At 40.4% G+C, this 15,333-nt stretch overlaps 1 protein-coding gene across 2 annotated transcripts; it reads left to right on the top strand.

Annotated features, from left to right (window-relative positions):
* Nucleotides 1-259: 259 nt before the first annotated feature.
* LOC127793470 (syntaxin-22-like) lies at nucleotides 260-14,741 on the top strand. Of its 2 annotated transcripts, XM_052324204.1 has the most exons (8): nucleotides 260-602; nucleotides 755-848; nucleotides 1,741-1,880; nucleotides 1,994-2,065; nucleotides 3,971-4,128; nucleotides 4,220-4,320; nucleotides 14,058-14,103; nucleotides 14,431-14,741. In XM_052324204.1, the coding sequence occupies exons 1-8, from the start codon at nucleotides 427-429 to the stop codon at nucleotides 14,526-14,528; spliced, it is 885 nt and encodes a 294-aa protein (XP_052180164.1). In that variant the 5' UTR covers nucleotides 260-426; the 3' UTR covers nucleotides 14,529-14,741. The 2 variants fall into 2 exon arrangements, with proteins under 2 accessions (XP_052180164.1, XP_052180165.1); XM_052324205.1 differs by lacking the exon at nucleotides 14,058-14,103.
* The last annotated feature ends 592 nt before the right edge of the window (nucleotides 14,742-15,333 follow it).

Here is a 15,333-nt window from a genome sequence, read left to right as displayed (position 1 = left end):
TTTTAATATTTTTTAATTATATTAATAACATTAATTATATTTTCTAATAACTTATTAATAACTTTTTTAAAAATACAATTAGATATTTAGTTATTAGCCGTTAATTGAAACTTTTTACTTTCAGTTCAGGCGAATTCAAATTATAATAACCGTTCATCGTATAGACCCCACCCCAAAATTTTGACGCTTGCGATTGGGAATTTGAAAGGGAAATCGCTAATAATAAATAATAATAACAACATGGGGAAGGGGTGGGGTTGGGTTGCTCCCGACTTTATCAGACCAACAGTGTTGTGTGCAGAGTGGCGGTGAGAGCAACTGCGTGTTGAAGGAACTTCAAGCGCCTGATCTCTTGCCGGACTCATACTCTGCAATTGAGAGACCTAGAAGCTTTTGTGGTACGCAAATTCAGCGCAAGTAGTAGTCATGAGTTTTCAGGATCTCCAGAACAATGGCGCCAGGCCCTTCCCCTCTTCATCTCAGAGTCCCTCGCAAGCCGTGGCCGCCGGCATATTCCAGATCAAAACTGCCGTCGCTGCCTTCCGGAGGCTCGTCGACGCTGTCGGCACCGCTAAGGACACTCCCGATCACCGTCAAAAGCTGTCCGTTTCTCCCTCCCTCTCCCTCTCTCTCTCTCTCTCTCTCTCTCGGTTGCTTTCACTTGCCTCCCTCTCGCTTGCATCTTTAATTTTTCGCAACTTGTATTAGAAATTCTTATGCAAGTGATTTCTGATGAGGCGGTTGCGGTATGCAGGGTCGATACAAGACAACGGATTATGCAGTTGGTGAAGGAAACTTCTGCTAAGCTCAAAATCGTTAGTGATTCCGACCGCTCTGCCAATGTCGATGTAAAAATTTTATGCCTTTCATTCTCTTCTCCGCAATTGCCTTTTACTCTCTGATTACTATTTTGATTCTTTTAATGTATAACACGAGACACAATGGAGAAAATGGAAACTTTTGTTTCACTTTCCATTTCTTTCTGATTGAAGTGATCTGCAAATTTGGTTCATACCTATGTTGTAATCTATTTTTAATGTAGTGACACTGATTTCTGAATCTTGCTTTCCATGTTAAATATGTGTTTTTCTTTCCTCATAAGCTTTTTCCTGTGTTCCTTTTTTATTTTGTTATTTTCTTTTTCTCTCAATGATTGATCATGTGGGAACGAGTTGGAGGTTGAATGCTGCTTGTGGCACTGTAATCACAAGCTCCACTGCCAGTTCTGGGTTTAATGATTCATGTGGTTTTAGGTTTGAAATGAATGAGTTGTGGAATGGTGGGTCTGTACAATGGCTGGAAATGCTCTTCAATATATTGATAGGGACTGTATGGTAGGATCCCAAGTAAGACTATATTGAAAACCCTTCAGAAAGTGAGGATGGGGGGTAGTTTCGTGTTTTGCCCCGATTTGGACAAAAATGTTTGGTAACAATATGTCAATTTTAGGACTAAGGCAGGCTATATGGGGCATTGATTTATGTTCATTCAAATTTGATTTGGTGTGTTGGTACACAGTTGAGTTGATCTAAGTTGATTTTCAACTTGAGACTCATATAACTCTAGTGAGTTTATTCATGTACTAATTTCTGCATGATTGGTAATATCACATGAAACAAATTGGGAAGACTACCAGAACTTTGTGCAAGATTTAGCTTGTTCTACTTGGAAATTCCAAATTTTTAGTAGTTACTATATGTACTGAAATAAGTAATTGACTTTGTCTGGTTGAATTTTCAGCCAAGCAAGAGAATAGAAGATGCTAAGCTTGCAAGAGATTTTCAAACTACCTTGCAAGAGTTCCAGAAAGTTCAACAGCTAGCTTCTGAGCGTGAGTCTACTTACTCACCCTTTACCGCGACATCCTCCATGAGCCAAACGTATGCAATCACACGTTTTCCTGTAAAATCTTCAACCTTAGTTTCTTGATTTTATAATCATGTAAAAGCTTCCAGTAGTCTTATGCGGTTTGTTTCTCTGCATTTGGAAGCAGAACTATCTCTATTCAATCTCCAGCAGTTAGCACTGACCAGGAGAACCAACCATTCCTTATGGAACATAAAAGGTGGGCGCTTAACATATGGATTGATTCCTGTGGTAGTTTTATCAGTTTCATTTTTCTTGCTAGTAGAGATATGCCATCTTTTCATCTTTGTGTAGATATTCAATTAAATTGCTTTTCTACATTTTATACTAGTGTTGGTATATTAGATTGGTTATTTGTTGATGAACCTAAGTTTTGTGATTTAGATTTACCTATTGCATTGCGAAAACCTAGCAGGAAATGTACCCATCATTCCATCTCCTAGTTTGTTTCAAACTAACACCTCAACATAAAGCCTTTATCATTGCTTTTGATTTAGTTCCTATTTTCACCTCGGCAAGTGAGACTTTAGAGACTAAGGAGTGGGTATAAGCTATGAAAGAGGAAATGAATGCACTAAAGAAGAATAACACGTGGAAAGTTGTGACTTTACTTGTGGGAAGGAAACTGGTAGGATGCAAATGGGTCTACACTCTTAAGTATAAGACAGATGGAACCCTTGAAAGATACATGGTAAGTCTAGTTGCTAAAGGGTACACTCAGACTTATGAAATTGATTAACAAGAGACTTTTGCACCAATAGCAAAAATGAATATGGTACGAGTATTGCTCTCCCTTGCAGCTAATTTTAATTGGTGTTTGTAGCAATTCGATGTGAAGAATGCATTTCTCCATGGGGAGCAAGAAGAGGAAGTATATATAGAGCCTCCACCATGTTTTGACAAGAACTTTGGAGCTAATCAAGTGTGTAGACTAAAAAAGGCTTTGAATGATCACAAACAATCTCCAAGAGCCTAGTTTGGTAGATTTACAAAAGTAATACTTGGAATGGGCTACAAGCAAAGTAGGGGAGGCCACACACTATTTATTAAGCATTCAAGTAAGGTATGGTTATTGTCCTTTTGGTGTATGTTGATGATATAATTGTGATCGGGGATGATAAAGTTAAACATGAATCTCTCAAGAAGTGTCTAGTCAGAGAATTTGAGATCAAGATCCTCGGCAAACTCAAATACTTCCTTGGTATAGAGGTGGCCTATTCTAAGAAGGGCATCTTCATATCTCAAATAAAGTACGTCTTGGATCTTCTCAAAGAAACTGGAAGTCTCAATAGCAAGGCAAGAAGTACTCCTATTGATCCAAACTACAAGATAATTGGGAAAGAGAGAGAGTAGTGTGATTAATAAAGGAAGATATCAGAGACTAGTGGGTAGACTTTTATATCTATCTCATACAAGGTTGGACATAGCTTATGCCGTTGGAGTGGCAAGTTAATTCATGTATGATCCTAGAGAAGAACATATGCATGCTGTCTTTAGAATCCTCCACTATCTTAAGGCATCTCCAGGGAAAGGCATCCTATTCGAGAAAGGTACCAAGTTGATTATTAAAGCCTATACTGATACTGATTGTGTTGGATCTCTCATGGATAGAAGGTCCATATTAGGTTATTGCACTTTTTTGGGAGGGAACTTAGTTACTTGGAGAAGTAAGAAACTGAGTGTGGCTGCTCGATCTAGTGTGGAGGCTGAATTTAGAGCAATGGAAAATAGGGTATGTGAACTTCTATGGGTCAATATCATTGTTGAAGATCTCAAGTTAATCAGGATGTCTGTTATTCTGCAAAACTGTTGCATGCTTATGCACTCTCCACCTGAGGAATAACTATTACTTTGTTACTGGGGTATAAGTGGCTTATGAGCCACGAGTATGTTTATTTTGTTGCTTCCTAAATAAGCAAGTCTATTTTTTCTTTGAAAATGTGTTTTTTCTTCTACTATTCAGCCTATCTAATTTTCTATTGATCTGATTGCACAACCTGGCAAATATTTCAATATCACCATGCTGGTTTCTTGTTTTTCATTTTTAAGAAATTTGGTAGGACCTTTGTGAACAACAAATAACTTTGATGTCGAAAATATGCAGGCAGGAGATATTACTTCTAGGAAATGAAATTGCGTTCAATGAAGCTATAATGGAGGAACGAGAACAAGGTATCAGAGACATACAAGATCAAATTGGGCAGGCAAATGAAATTTTTAAAGACTTAGCTGTTCTAGTTCACGAGCAAGGAATAGTTATTGGTAAGATATTAAAACCCACAAAAGTACATTCCCCTGATATCTCTTGTGTCTAATTGTGCACTTCTGTCTTTGTTCTTTTGAATTGTAACAGATGACATTCAATCAAATATTGAAGCTTCCTCTGATGCAACCACACAGGCTAGAGTACAGTTATCCAAAACGTCCAAAAGCATCAAATCTAAATGCTCTTGGGTGAGTAATATTATTGCTTTTTTTCTGAAAGCAACTCTCTCTATAAAAGAAGCACCTTAAGCGGATGAATTCCACACAAAAGAAGCTACTTAATCTAATCATCTAAAAACTTCATAGAAGGTTGTAAAGAGAATGAAACATTGAAAAATCCCCTATACCAAAAGAGAAGGGAAATGGGAATGTTTCCCTTGAGAAAAGCAGGAGAATTTCTAGGATTTTCAAAGATCTTTTATTTCTCTCCCTTCCAATATTCCGTGTTAAAATAAAAAAAGGAATAGAAAACCAAAAATTCTTCACACCCTTGCTAGGACAAGCCTGACGCTAAGAAAATAAACATCCAAAAATGAAATTGGCATAATCTGGGAAAAAAAAAGAAAAAAGAAATTGCCATAGCCCAGCAGACATAATGAGAGGTGAAGGGGGGAGGGGGAGAGCGAGGTGGGGGTACTCCAAATGTCATAAGCAATTGGACAATTACATTTTGTCTTCAAGGTGGTTTATGAGGTTTCTCTGATCTGTTTTGGATCTGTTTTGGCTGGTGAGGTTTAAGGAAGCTTGGATGGGGATTGCTTCTCCTTATGATGGTATTATGTGATTTTCCCAGTTTAATCTACAAGATTTTGAAATTGAGTCGATGACTGTTCTATTTGAATGTTATTGTGAGGTTTAAGGAGGCTTGGATTTGGATTGTTTCTCCTTTCTTATGCTGGTATTATGTGCTGTTCCCAGTTTAATCTCTGAGATTTTGAAATTGAGTCAATGACTGTTTTCATTGGATGTTACATGTTTTTCATTTGTCCGGAGAGAGTGTTTTCCATCGAAAGCTGTTTGAGATCCAAAGCCCCTCATAGGGTGGTTGTTTTTATTTGGATTGGACTGCATCTTTACGGGGAGTATGATTTTGGAGATTTTTGGTGCTTGCCTCAGTCAGAGTTTGAGGTTGTGCTTGGATAGATGCCGCTTTTTTAATTCTTTTTCACGTGGCATGATAAGAGGGTGTTTAGGATATTGAGATTTGGGAATGTATTTGTACAGTGAAGAGAACTATTCCTGTTTCCCTTTTTCTGGAGTTTAAGGACCTTTCAGCAGATTTTTTAATGTAATATTGTTTATAAGAAAAGAAATGAAAAAAGAAACTATCTTTATCTTTACCAAAACTTGTTCCAACTTTTCAAGTTGTAGCCAAATAGAAGGTCGGGTTCCTTCCACCTTGTAGCCATTTTCAATCTTGTGCACGAAACCTGATGTTCTTGAATCGTACAGATTTGATCCTTTTCTTAATCCTTCCCCATTATCAAGAAGAGGGTAGGCACATGATTTGCAACAGCCCTAGGTAAATAAAATTGTTCAATATCGGAGATATTCCTAGATTTCGAGATATAAGTAACCGATCAATCTCTGACATGGTAGAGAACTCTTCCTATTGCCTCATGTAAATTGACCTCCTTCCAGAGGAAGTTCCAATTAAATGCCCCAAGCAATGAACTCAGAAAATTCCATCACTGGCCTACTCAACAAAGAACATTTTGCAATTCATTATGAGAACTGCACCTATTGAAAATCACCTCCTCTGCACCATGGATGTGCGCAGAAGTTCATTACATCAGCAGCCACATCAAATCCTGCCTGCCCCTCCCCCCCAAATTGCACCTAGGATGTGACTAGCAGTTTAATATATGTTGACATTCAGAAGCTCAGACCAAGAATAGAGTTCCTCTAAGGAGACACGGGGATAAGGAGAGGCCCAGATCATTACCTTTGGACTTTGGTTGCAGCAATGTGTAGTTATTTCCTCATCTCTGGAGTTGCAGAGTTAGTACAGAGGCTGGTGCAACTGTTATAGAGTTGTTAGAATTCTTTAATTGGTTGAGAGGTGGTTAATTCGATTGGGCACTAGCTAGCTGAGCTGGAACCACTTCACTTGTAACCCACTATCCTTAGACCCTCAAATCATTTGTCAAAAATCTCTTTTTCTCTAGACTGAAATTCTCTCTCTTCCCTCTTATTTCTCTTTCCTGGCTTTCTCTTTTTCCACTGTAACTTCCAGGATTTGTTTTTCATTTTCTCTTCATCGGTTCATCCTTGAAGAGGATCCACTTCTCCCTCTCTGTTTTCTGGAGCTGAGCACTTGCTCAGATTGTCCAAGTTTTGCATATATCAAAGTTCCCTGCATTAACAGTTCATCCCATAATGCTTTATTCAACCCATGGTCATTAAACCCATGATCATTAGAGTGACAAACCCTTAAGTAAGACACGAATCTGTCTGCCACATTTTCAAACAAGCAAGAAACTGAATGGGCTAAACCACCCATACCCAATTCTTGATTGACTTGCCCCAATCCTAGGGGACCTGCGCCGCCTGTCACCCATCATACTTCTAACCGCAACCAACAAAAAGGTATCAAAACTAAGTCTTCTCAACTCGCACCAAGTACCCTTTCCATTTTATTCAAGGAGATTTCAATCATTTCACTTATCTGGCTCATTCAACCATCTCATGTATCAAGAAACAAATTCAAATCTTTCATTTCAACAATAAAATTAGTTTTACCCACTCCCTTCTAATATCTCCACTTCCGTTGTTATTTGAGGCACAATTGAATTGTCACGACCCAAGGGTCCAATTGTAATTTTTTTTGATTTTTCAAATGTAATGGCAGGAGCCAAAGTTGATAGCAGAATTACATTCTACCCCTTGGTGTAGTGTAACCGCAGGGAAGAGCCTATAAAAGGCTTAGCTACTTGAGGACGGGAATTCATGAATGAGAATACTTTGAATTCTTTCCCTCTCAAATTCTCTCTTATTCTTTCAAACTCTCCTCCAAAATTCTCTCTCTCTTTCTATCCTTCTAATTGCGTAGAAACTTAAGTCTCATTTGCAAGGCTTGACATTTTGGTATCAGAGCCAATCATCCTTGGCTGTGATTCCAGCAAAAAACGAGTGTGATCCGATAGCTTAAGGTAGGCGATGATTGAATTGTGATCGAAGCAAAGAAGGTGGATCTAATGGCTGAGGGCACTAGATTGAAACAATTGGAGAATCGTATGGAAGCGATGGAGTATGGGATGTCCCAAACTCAGGAGGGGGTTTCTCAGAGTGGGGAGGAGGTGCGGGAAATTCGCAATGAATTGCGGGAGGATATAACAGCTTCTAGGGATGGAGTTCAAAGAGAATTGGTGAGGCATAGAGAAACACTGGACCAACGGATTAGCATGCTGTCCGCACTCCCTCAATTCCGGTTAGCACTGAAATTGCCTCCTTGATCAGTTCTGGAGACCGACATGTTCGGACAAATAATTCTTCCTAGGCCCCAAGGGAGTAGCAAAGGCTGGGACCTCGCAGTGTGAAGATACTAGTGACCTGGTAAGAGAATTAAATTCCCTTAGATCTAGCCAAGGGCTGATGCCGAGGCAAGAAATTCCCCTGTTTGAAGGATCCAAACCACGTTGGTGGATTTGTAGGCGTGATAGGTTTTTTCAGTACTATAACATTGCTGAAAATCAGAGGATTGTCCTTGCTACAACCTATCTAAATGATGTGGCTGATGCTTGGTACCTAGGATGGTCCAAATCTAGGGGAACGGGGGCTAGATGGATTGATTTTGCGGAGGAATTATGCGTCCGCTTTGGGGAGAGGAATATGGCAGATGTTATTGAAGAATTCAATAAACTCAGATAAGAAGGGACGGTCACTAAGTATCAGAAGAAGTTTGAGGAGTTGGGGGCGTTGATGTGGAATGCTCAACCCACTCTTACTTATCAGTACTTTGTCCCTAGTTTTATTAGGGGCCTTAAGGATGAATTAAGGTCTATGGTGAAAATGATGATGCCTACCACGGTGAGAGAAGCGACAGAGAAGACGAGGTTACAAGAATTGACACTAGAGGCAATTTTCAAGAGGAACAAACCCGTGCCAAGGGCACTCCCAATTGTTGGCCACTTAACAGGGGGGAACTCTAAGGCTTTATTGCCTGCTATGGCTTTGGGTGGACCTAAGGGGAACTCTAATCCATCTACAAGCAGAACCACTACATTGGAACAAAAGAGGATGTTGGGATTGTGTTATAGGTGTGGTGACAAATATAGCCCCGGGCATCAGTGTAAGACATACTTGCTCAACATGGAAGGAGTGGATGAGGAGGAGGATGAAAACAATGGGGAGGAAGAACAGGAAGAGAAAGGGGAAAAGACAGAGGATGCATTTGAGGAGGAGCAAGCTTAGGAAAGGGGTTGAAATCTCTTTTCATGCACTAAGGGGAGACCCTACTAGGAAGATAATTAAGGTTAGAGGATAGGTGGGAAGGAAGAGACTTATGGTGCTTATAGACAATGGTAGCACCCATAGCTTCTTGAATGAAGCTACGACCACTGAATTAAAGTGTAGAATGACTCACACCACACCATTGTCAATGATTGTGGCCAACAAACACAAGATGTATAGTCACTATAAGTGTTAATTTTTTATATAGAGTTGATTGGATCTGAGGACCTTAAAGATGGTTCTTAGGTGGGCCAAATGTTGATTAAAATTGGGACTATAGATGAGTATGTCATAAAAAAACACAAGTATGAATTTCCTTAGGTAAGGCTCAAAAATTCAGTTCACGAGGGATTATTGAAAGGTGGCTAGAGCATTGGTGAGCTCGAATGGCATCACCAAAATCTCAAAATGTTTGTGGTGTGTTCTAATGGTTGTTTTATGTATGTCCTCAAGTTTCATCCCAATTTGGTGGTAGCCCGGGCGTAGGTCCAACTTAGAAAATAATTTGCCTTGATGAAGCTCATCTGAAAGGTCTTCCATCAATGGTATAGGGAATTTGTCCTTGACGGCCATGGTGTGAAGTTGGTGATAATCCACACAAAAACGCCATGATCCATCATTTTTCTTGACTAATAGGACAGGGGAAACAAAAGGGTTGTGGCTAGGTCTAATAAAGGACTGTTGCATCATTTCCCTAACCATTTGCTCTATCATTGACTTTTGAATTGGTGGATAACGAACGGTAGGACTGGATATTAATGGGTTCAAAATTAGGCTTGAGGTTAATGGCATGGCCAAACTCTCAGGTGGGAGGAAGGGTCTTAGGGTCCATGAATAGATCCTCAAAACTCAATCAACAATTTATCAAGGAGAACTGAATTATGTACTTGGTTAAACATACCCATAGGAGTGCTGACATTGAAATAGATTTCTCCCTGCTCCTCCTTGCTGTCAGGGTCCTCTTCCACTGCCACAATGGAGAATAGCCAAGTCAACTGATCCCACCTATTCCTGAACACCTTCTTTAGCCTTTTTCCCGTGATCATCTTGCAGGCTCCTACTTCTCTTCCCCCGGTTATGGTCATCCTCCTCCTTTCTTTTTCAAATGAAACCTCTATACGGTTAACATCAAAACTGATGGGGCTAACCCCTTTCATCCAATTCACTCCAAGAACCACATCACAACCCCCTAAGCCTAGGAGCCTTAAATTTGTTTCAAATTGCTCACTTTGCATTTCCCAACAAAACCCATTGCAAGCAGACTTACTTATCACTCGACTCCCATTAGCCACTGTCACACTCAACAGTTGGGTCCCTGAAAGTTTACATTTCAGCCTCTTAGCTGTGCCTTCATTGAGAAAATTGTGGGTACTCCCATTGTCTATCAAGATCATGAGGCTACAGTCCTTAACCTTCTCTTCCACCTTAATGATTTTGTTATTAGGTACCTCTTTTAGAGCATGTATAGAAATCTCCCCTTTGTCCCCATCTTCGCACCCTTCACAATCACTATCCTCTTTTTCCTCTTGTGATTCCTCATCTTCACCTTCCAGCAGCTAGATTTGCCTCTTGCATTGATGCTTGGGATAATATTTATCCCCACATCTAAAGCATAGGTATGCAAGTCTCCTTTGTTCTCCCAATTTTCCTCCATAGGGTGAGAAACTTGATCCAGCCCCATTCTTCATCCCAGCATTCCCTTTCTCCACCTCTTTGTTAAAGCTCTTTCCTCCTAGATGGGATGTCCATAAGCCCACCCTCTTCTGCTGCTGCCTCTGCTTCTTCATTAAAGCTTCTACCACCATTTCTTGTAGGCAAGCACTCTCTGATGCCTGCTCTACGGTTTGGGGCCTCATCATTTTTACCATTGGCCTAAGCTCCTCATTGAGACCACTCATGTAACTTGACACAAAATAGGCCTCCGAGAGGTGGGGATTGTGGTGAATCATGACAGATCTCAACTCCTCAAATTGTTTTTGATAAGACCCTACATCCCCAGTCTGTTTGAGTTTATTAAATTCCTCTATGACATCCACCATACTCCTCTCTCCAAATTTTTAACACAATTTCTTCGAAAATTCTTCCCAAGCGTAATTCATCCTCACCCTTATACACCCTTGATACCAGGCATCAACCATTTCATTGAAGTATGCTGTAGCCAGGGATACTCTTTGTCTTTCGGGTATATTAAACCAATCAAACATCCTCTCACACTTCTTCAACCACCATCTACGATTAACTCCTTCAAATGTTGGAATCTCCATTCGGGGCATGGGAAATCTCGGATGTTGGTGATTGATAGGACCATCCCTTCCTCTTTCCATCAATCCTTCCAATTCTTCCTTTGGATCCACCTTAATCTCAGAGGTGCCATTACCCTTATTCATCCTATTTCCTTGCAAAATAGGTTCAATCCTTTCTCTAGGTGGGAAAGTCAAGGGATATCCTTACCGAGTTCTGGCAAGTGAACATCACCATGAACTGCTGCATTTGAGCTCCTAGTTTTTCTCGCACCTTTGTGATCGAGCCATCCAACCTTCGTTCCAGTCCCTCCATGGAACTCTCTAACTTGCGATCCATTGCCACGATCGCCTCATGATTCCGGGTGGCTTCAAACTCTTCCTGGTCTACTCTATTTTGGAAGTCGGTCATGGTCGAGCTCACTTGTTGCAGCTGCGACTCAAAATTTTTCATGCGGGTACCCTCTGCCATTGACCAAACAACTCCGGCCGAAGATCGCACTCTGATACCAATTTGTCACGACCTAAGCCTGGCAATTGTCTCCCTTCCTAATCTGATGAGAATTGGAAGGCGTTCCCAAAGAAACACACACAGAGAGAGAGAGAGAGAGAGAGAGATTCTTCAGATAATTCTCATTAATTCCTTAGGGAATCGTTTGGGAGAATTTATACAATCTGCATGTGCTGCCACCTAATAACCACATGCACGTGGATTCCCTAGGCTAACAAGCTCTATAATAGAGAATTGAAGTTACAGTAATAAGTAAAACAATTATAGTAGTAAAAGAAATAAAGAAATTAGGAAGTCTCCCGATGTTTAAGCTCGCCGCGTGACATTGGCATATGCAATCTCACCGCGTGGGATTGCATATGCCAACTGCGTATCACCCTCAATCCAATGGTCAAACGGAGAGGGTCAATTAGTGCTTAGAAGCCTATCTCAGATGCATGTGTTTCACCAAGCCAAAAAGTTGGAACAGGTAGCTGCCACTAGCTCAATGGTGGTACGACTCCTGCTTCCACAGTGCCATCAAGAGAACCCCCTTTGAAGCAGTTTTTGGGTACAAGCCACCCATTCTACTAGCTATAGCTAGCTCTACTACCAATTTAGCAGCAGTGGAGCAATACTTGTAGCAAAGGCAAGACATGCCATCCCCATCCTAAAGGAGTTAGCCACAACACATAATAGGATGAAATAGAATGCTGACAGAAGGAGGAGTGGCAGGGCCTTCGAGGAGGGGGATAGGGTGTTCCTAAAAGTGAAAAGGTTCTTGCAACCACCCTTCACAACCACACCCGCATCAAAGCTTAGTCTTAAGTATTTTGGGCCCTATATCATTGAATCTAAAGTGGGAAAAATGGCTTACAAGTTGAAGTTGCCCTCAGGAGTGAATGTACACTTGGTGTTTCATGTTTTGTTGCTCAAAAAGTCCATTGAACAAGGAGCCCCCACGAGCCAGCAATTGCCAACCATGGAAGATGAATTGGAAAAAGCCTAGAGCCCAGGGCTATCCTAGACAAGAGGGCGATCTATGAAGGAGGAGTGCCCCTAACCCAAGTATTGGTCCAATGGTCACAACTGCAGCTAAACCACACCACTTGGGAGTATCTCCCGGAGCTGTTGAAACAATTTCCAAGAGCAACGAGTCTACTGTGAAATTCTTGACAAGAATGGGTTTTGAAGGGTGGGGGAGTGTCACGACCTGAGGGTCCAATTGTAATTTTTCTGAATTTTCAAATGTAATGGCGGGAGCCAACAAAAGTAGTTGATAGCATAATTACATTCTACCTCTCGTTGTAGCGTAACTGCAAGGAAGAGCCTATAAAATGCTTAGCTACCCGAGGACGAGAATTCATGAATAAGAATACTTCGAATTCTTTCCCTCTCAAATTCTCTCTCAATTCTCTCCTGTTCTTTCAAACTCTCCCTCCAAAATTCTCTCTTTCTATCCTTCTAATTGCGCGGAAACTCAAGTCTCATTTGCGAGGCTTGACATGAATTAATAGAAATAGCATAAATTTGTAGCAAAAGAGGGACAGGAGATGAAAGAAGGCTTAGGAAACCCTTAAAACATGATATAACATATATTGACCTTATAGAGGATATGACCACAGATAGAGATTGTTTGAGATCTAGAAATCATGTAGCCCCCCGCTCCCCAGTGGATTAATGCTTATGATTGTTGTTGTCAATTGAATTAATAGAAAAAACCAAAATTTAACCTTTCATCCTCCTAGCTGGAGAGAGTCCCTGCTATGTCATGGATGCAACTCTGTACTGATTTTGTCTTTGTAACTTTAATATCCCAAACAATGTCAAAACCTGCTCTTGATGCCCCTTCCATGTCAAGAAATTTATTGATCCCCTTTATCTTCTTTGAAACCCAACCAGAAATTTGTTTCTAGACATTTTTGTCAACACCACTTCTTGCTAAACTCACTCGGTAACACACAACTGGCCTTCAAGCCCTTGTATCTTTAAGAGCCAGTCACTATAGACCTCCGGGAAAGAGCATTGATTTATTTCAAACAACCATCCCTGCATAAAAATTCTTTGCACCTTGATCTTGGAAGGTAGGAGGAACAGAACTAGACCTTGTCGTAAGGCTCAATATCCACATCGAGACATGGAATTCTGGTTTTACCCAAGCACTTCACCTCTGAGCCTCCACCACTCTACCCCACCATCCTCTCCTGACAAACACTTACCCGGATGCTTCAATTTTCTGTTCATGCCACCTCTAGTTGCTCAGAGGATACCAAACCCATCTCACCACCCCTTCCATTCACATTTGAAGATTGACTCCAGAATACAGATTGCTCCCTCCTGTGTAAATATGGCAATCCCCAAACTGCCTCCCTTGCTACAATAAATGTAATACCCCCAGATTTTTAAAAGAAACCATGAATAATTAAACTTAAGAAAAATTCAAGAACAAAGTTTCTTTAAGGGGTGTTAGATGTAATATTCAAAAATTTAAAAATTTTGGATATTTAAAAAATTATTTTGAATTAAATGAAATTAGACTGAAAGGGGGCTTAGTGATAATTTGGTGAATTATTGGGTCTCGAAAGGAATATAGGAGAGCCAAAATGTGAATTCACGAAGAATTGAGCCTAAGTGTAATTTGTTAAAAATTGTAAAACAGACCAATTTTGTGAAGCTAAGAAGCCGCGCAAAATTTGACCAAATAGAGTTAAATTGGGCCGAGCCTAATACTGGGTATCGTACAGGAGGAGGTTATGATGAACTCGTCGGACTCAAGTTTGTTGGAAATCGGTGAGTGGATTAAAAGTTATTTGAGCCCAAAGTTGGTTAAAACACATGACAGGTTGGTCAAATAGCTTACTTTGGATCTGAATAAAATTCAAACAGGCTTGGGTTGAAATGAACCGAAAGATAGGCATTGAAGTAGACATAACCATATAAAGAAATTGATGTCGTGCCCTAAAAGATATTTATGGAGATATATTTGAAAATGCTAATGGTTTTGGGCTACTTTCCCTGAATTTGAGAGGCTCTAGTTTTCTTCTTATTCTCTGTCATATATGATGCATTAAAGTCCTCGTATATAGTTTTGATCGTTTTGTACTTTTTTCGTAACAGTGTTGGTGGGCGCTGGCAGTTCTCGTAGTGGTGTTGGTGATTGTTTTCCTCATCTTGATCATATAGAAACCGAGTACGTGTGTGCCGCTGCAGAGTGATGCTGGTTAGACTAATATATATATATATATATATGTATGTATCTTTCTTTTTTCCTTTTTGAGCCTGCGGTTTCTGATTTTGTGCTGATGAGATGAAATTTTGTGTTCTCTGTGGGGAGAGAGAGAGAGAAGTGTGACGAACCTCATTTAGGAAACGTGTATTTGAGGTGATTGTGCATTTGATGAAAGTTGATGTTCTTGTTGTTTGGATTTGATTTGTCACAGAGGGTGGTGTTGGATGCATGTTTGTTTGCAGCGCAGCATTGCTTGAACTACTAATGAATCTTAAAAAAGTATTTTGGCCATTCCAAGGACCATCAATACCACGGCATTTAATCTCACTATTTGGAGTATAGGTTGTGTGAGTTTTACATCTCTTATACACTAGTCGGAGTAGGCTTTGTGAATTTTACATCTCATATACAAAATTATTACATCTTGTACCATATTTAATTATATTTTGTCAATAGAATTTCTAAAATCAGTCCGGACTGCAGTTTGATCTGCAGTTCTGATGGATCAAAATGGCATCGTTTTGATCTCTGTCTTCTCCTCCACTGCTTCTCTACACACTGCTGTGCTTCTCTTCCCTTTCCCTTTTCTTTTCTCTTTCCTTCTTCCTCCCCCCCTTTATGTCTGACAATGAGGGCCATAGACGATGAGGTTTGCTGAAGGTGGTAGAGTTGATGGTGAGGCGACCAACGCTCATCGACGAGGTGATAGGAAGGACCGAAGGCGAGGTCTCCGGGAGCAGTCTGCAGACTGCTCGAGGTCGCCTTGTCGTTGGTCGACATCAGATCCGCAG

The sequence above is a fragment of the Diospyros lotus genome, unplaced genomic scaffold, assembly GCF_014633365.1.
Source record: "Diospyros lotus cultivar Yz01 unplaced genomic scaffold, ASM1463336v1 tig00010963_1, whole genome shotgun sequence".
Lineage (NCBI taxonomy): Eukaryota > Viridiplantae > Streptophyta > Magnoliopsida > Ericales > Ebenaceae > Diospyros > Diospyros lotus.
This window is presented reverse-complemented; position numbering and strand designations above follow the sequence as displayed.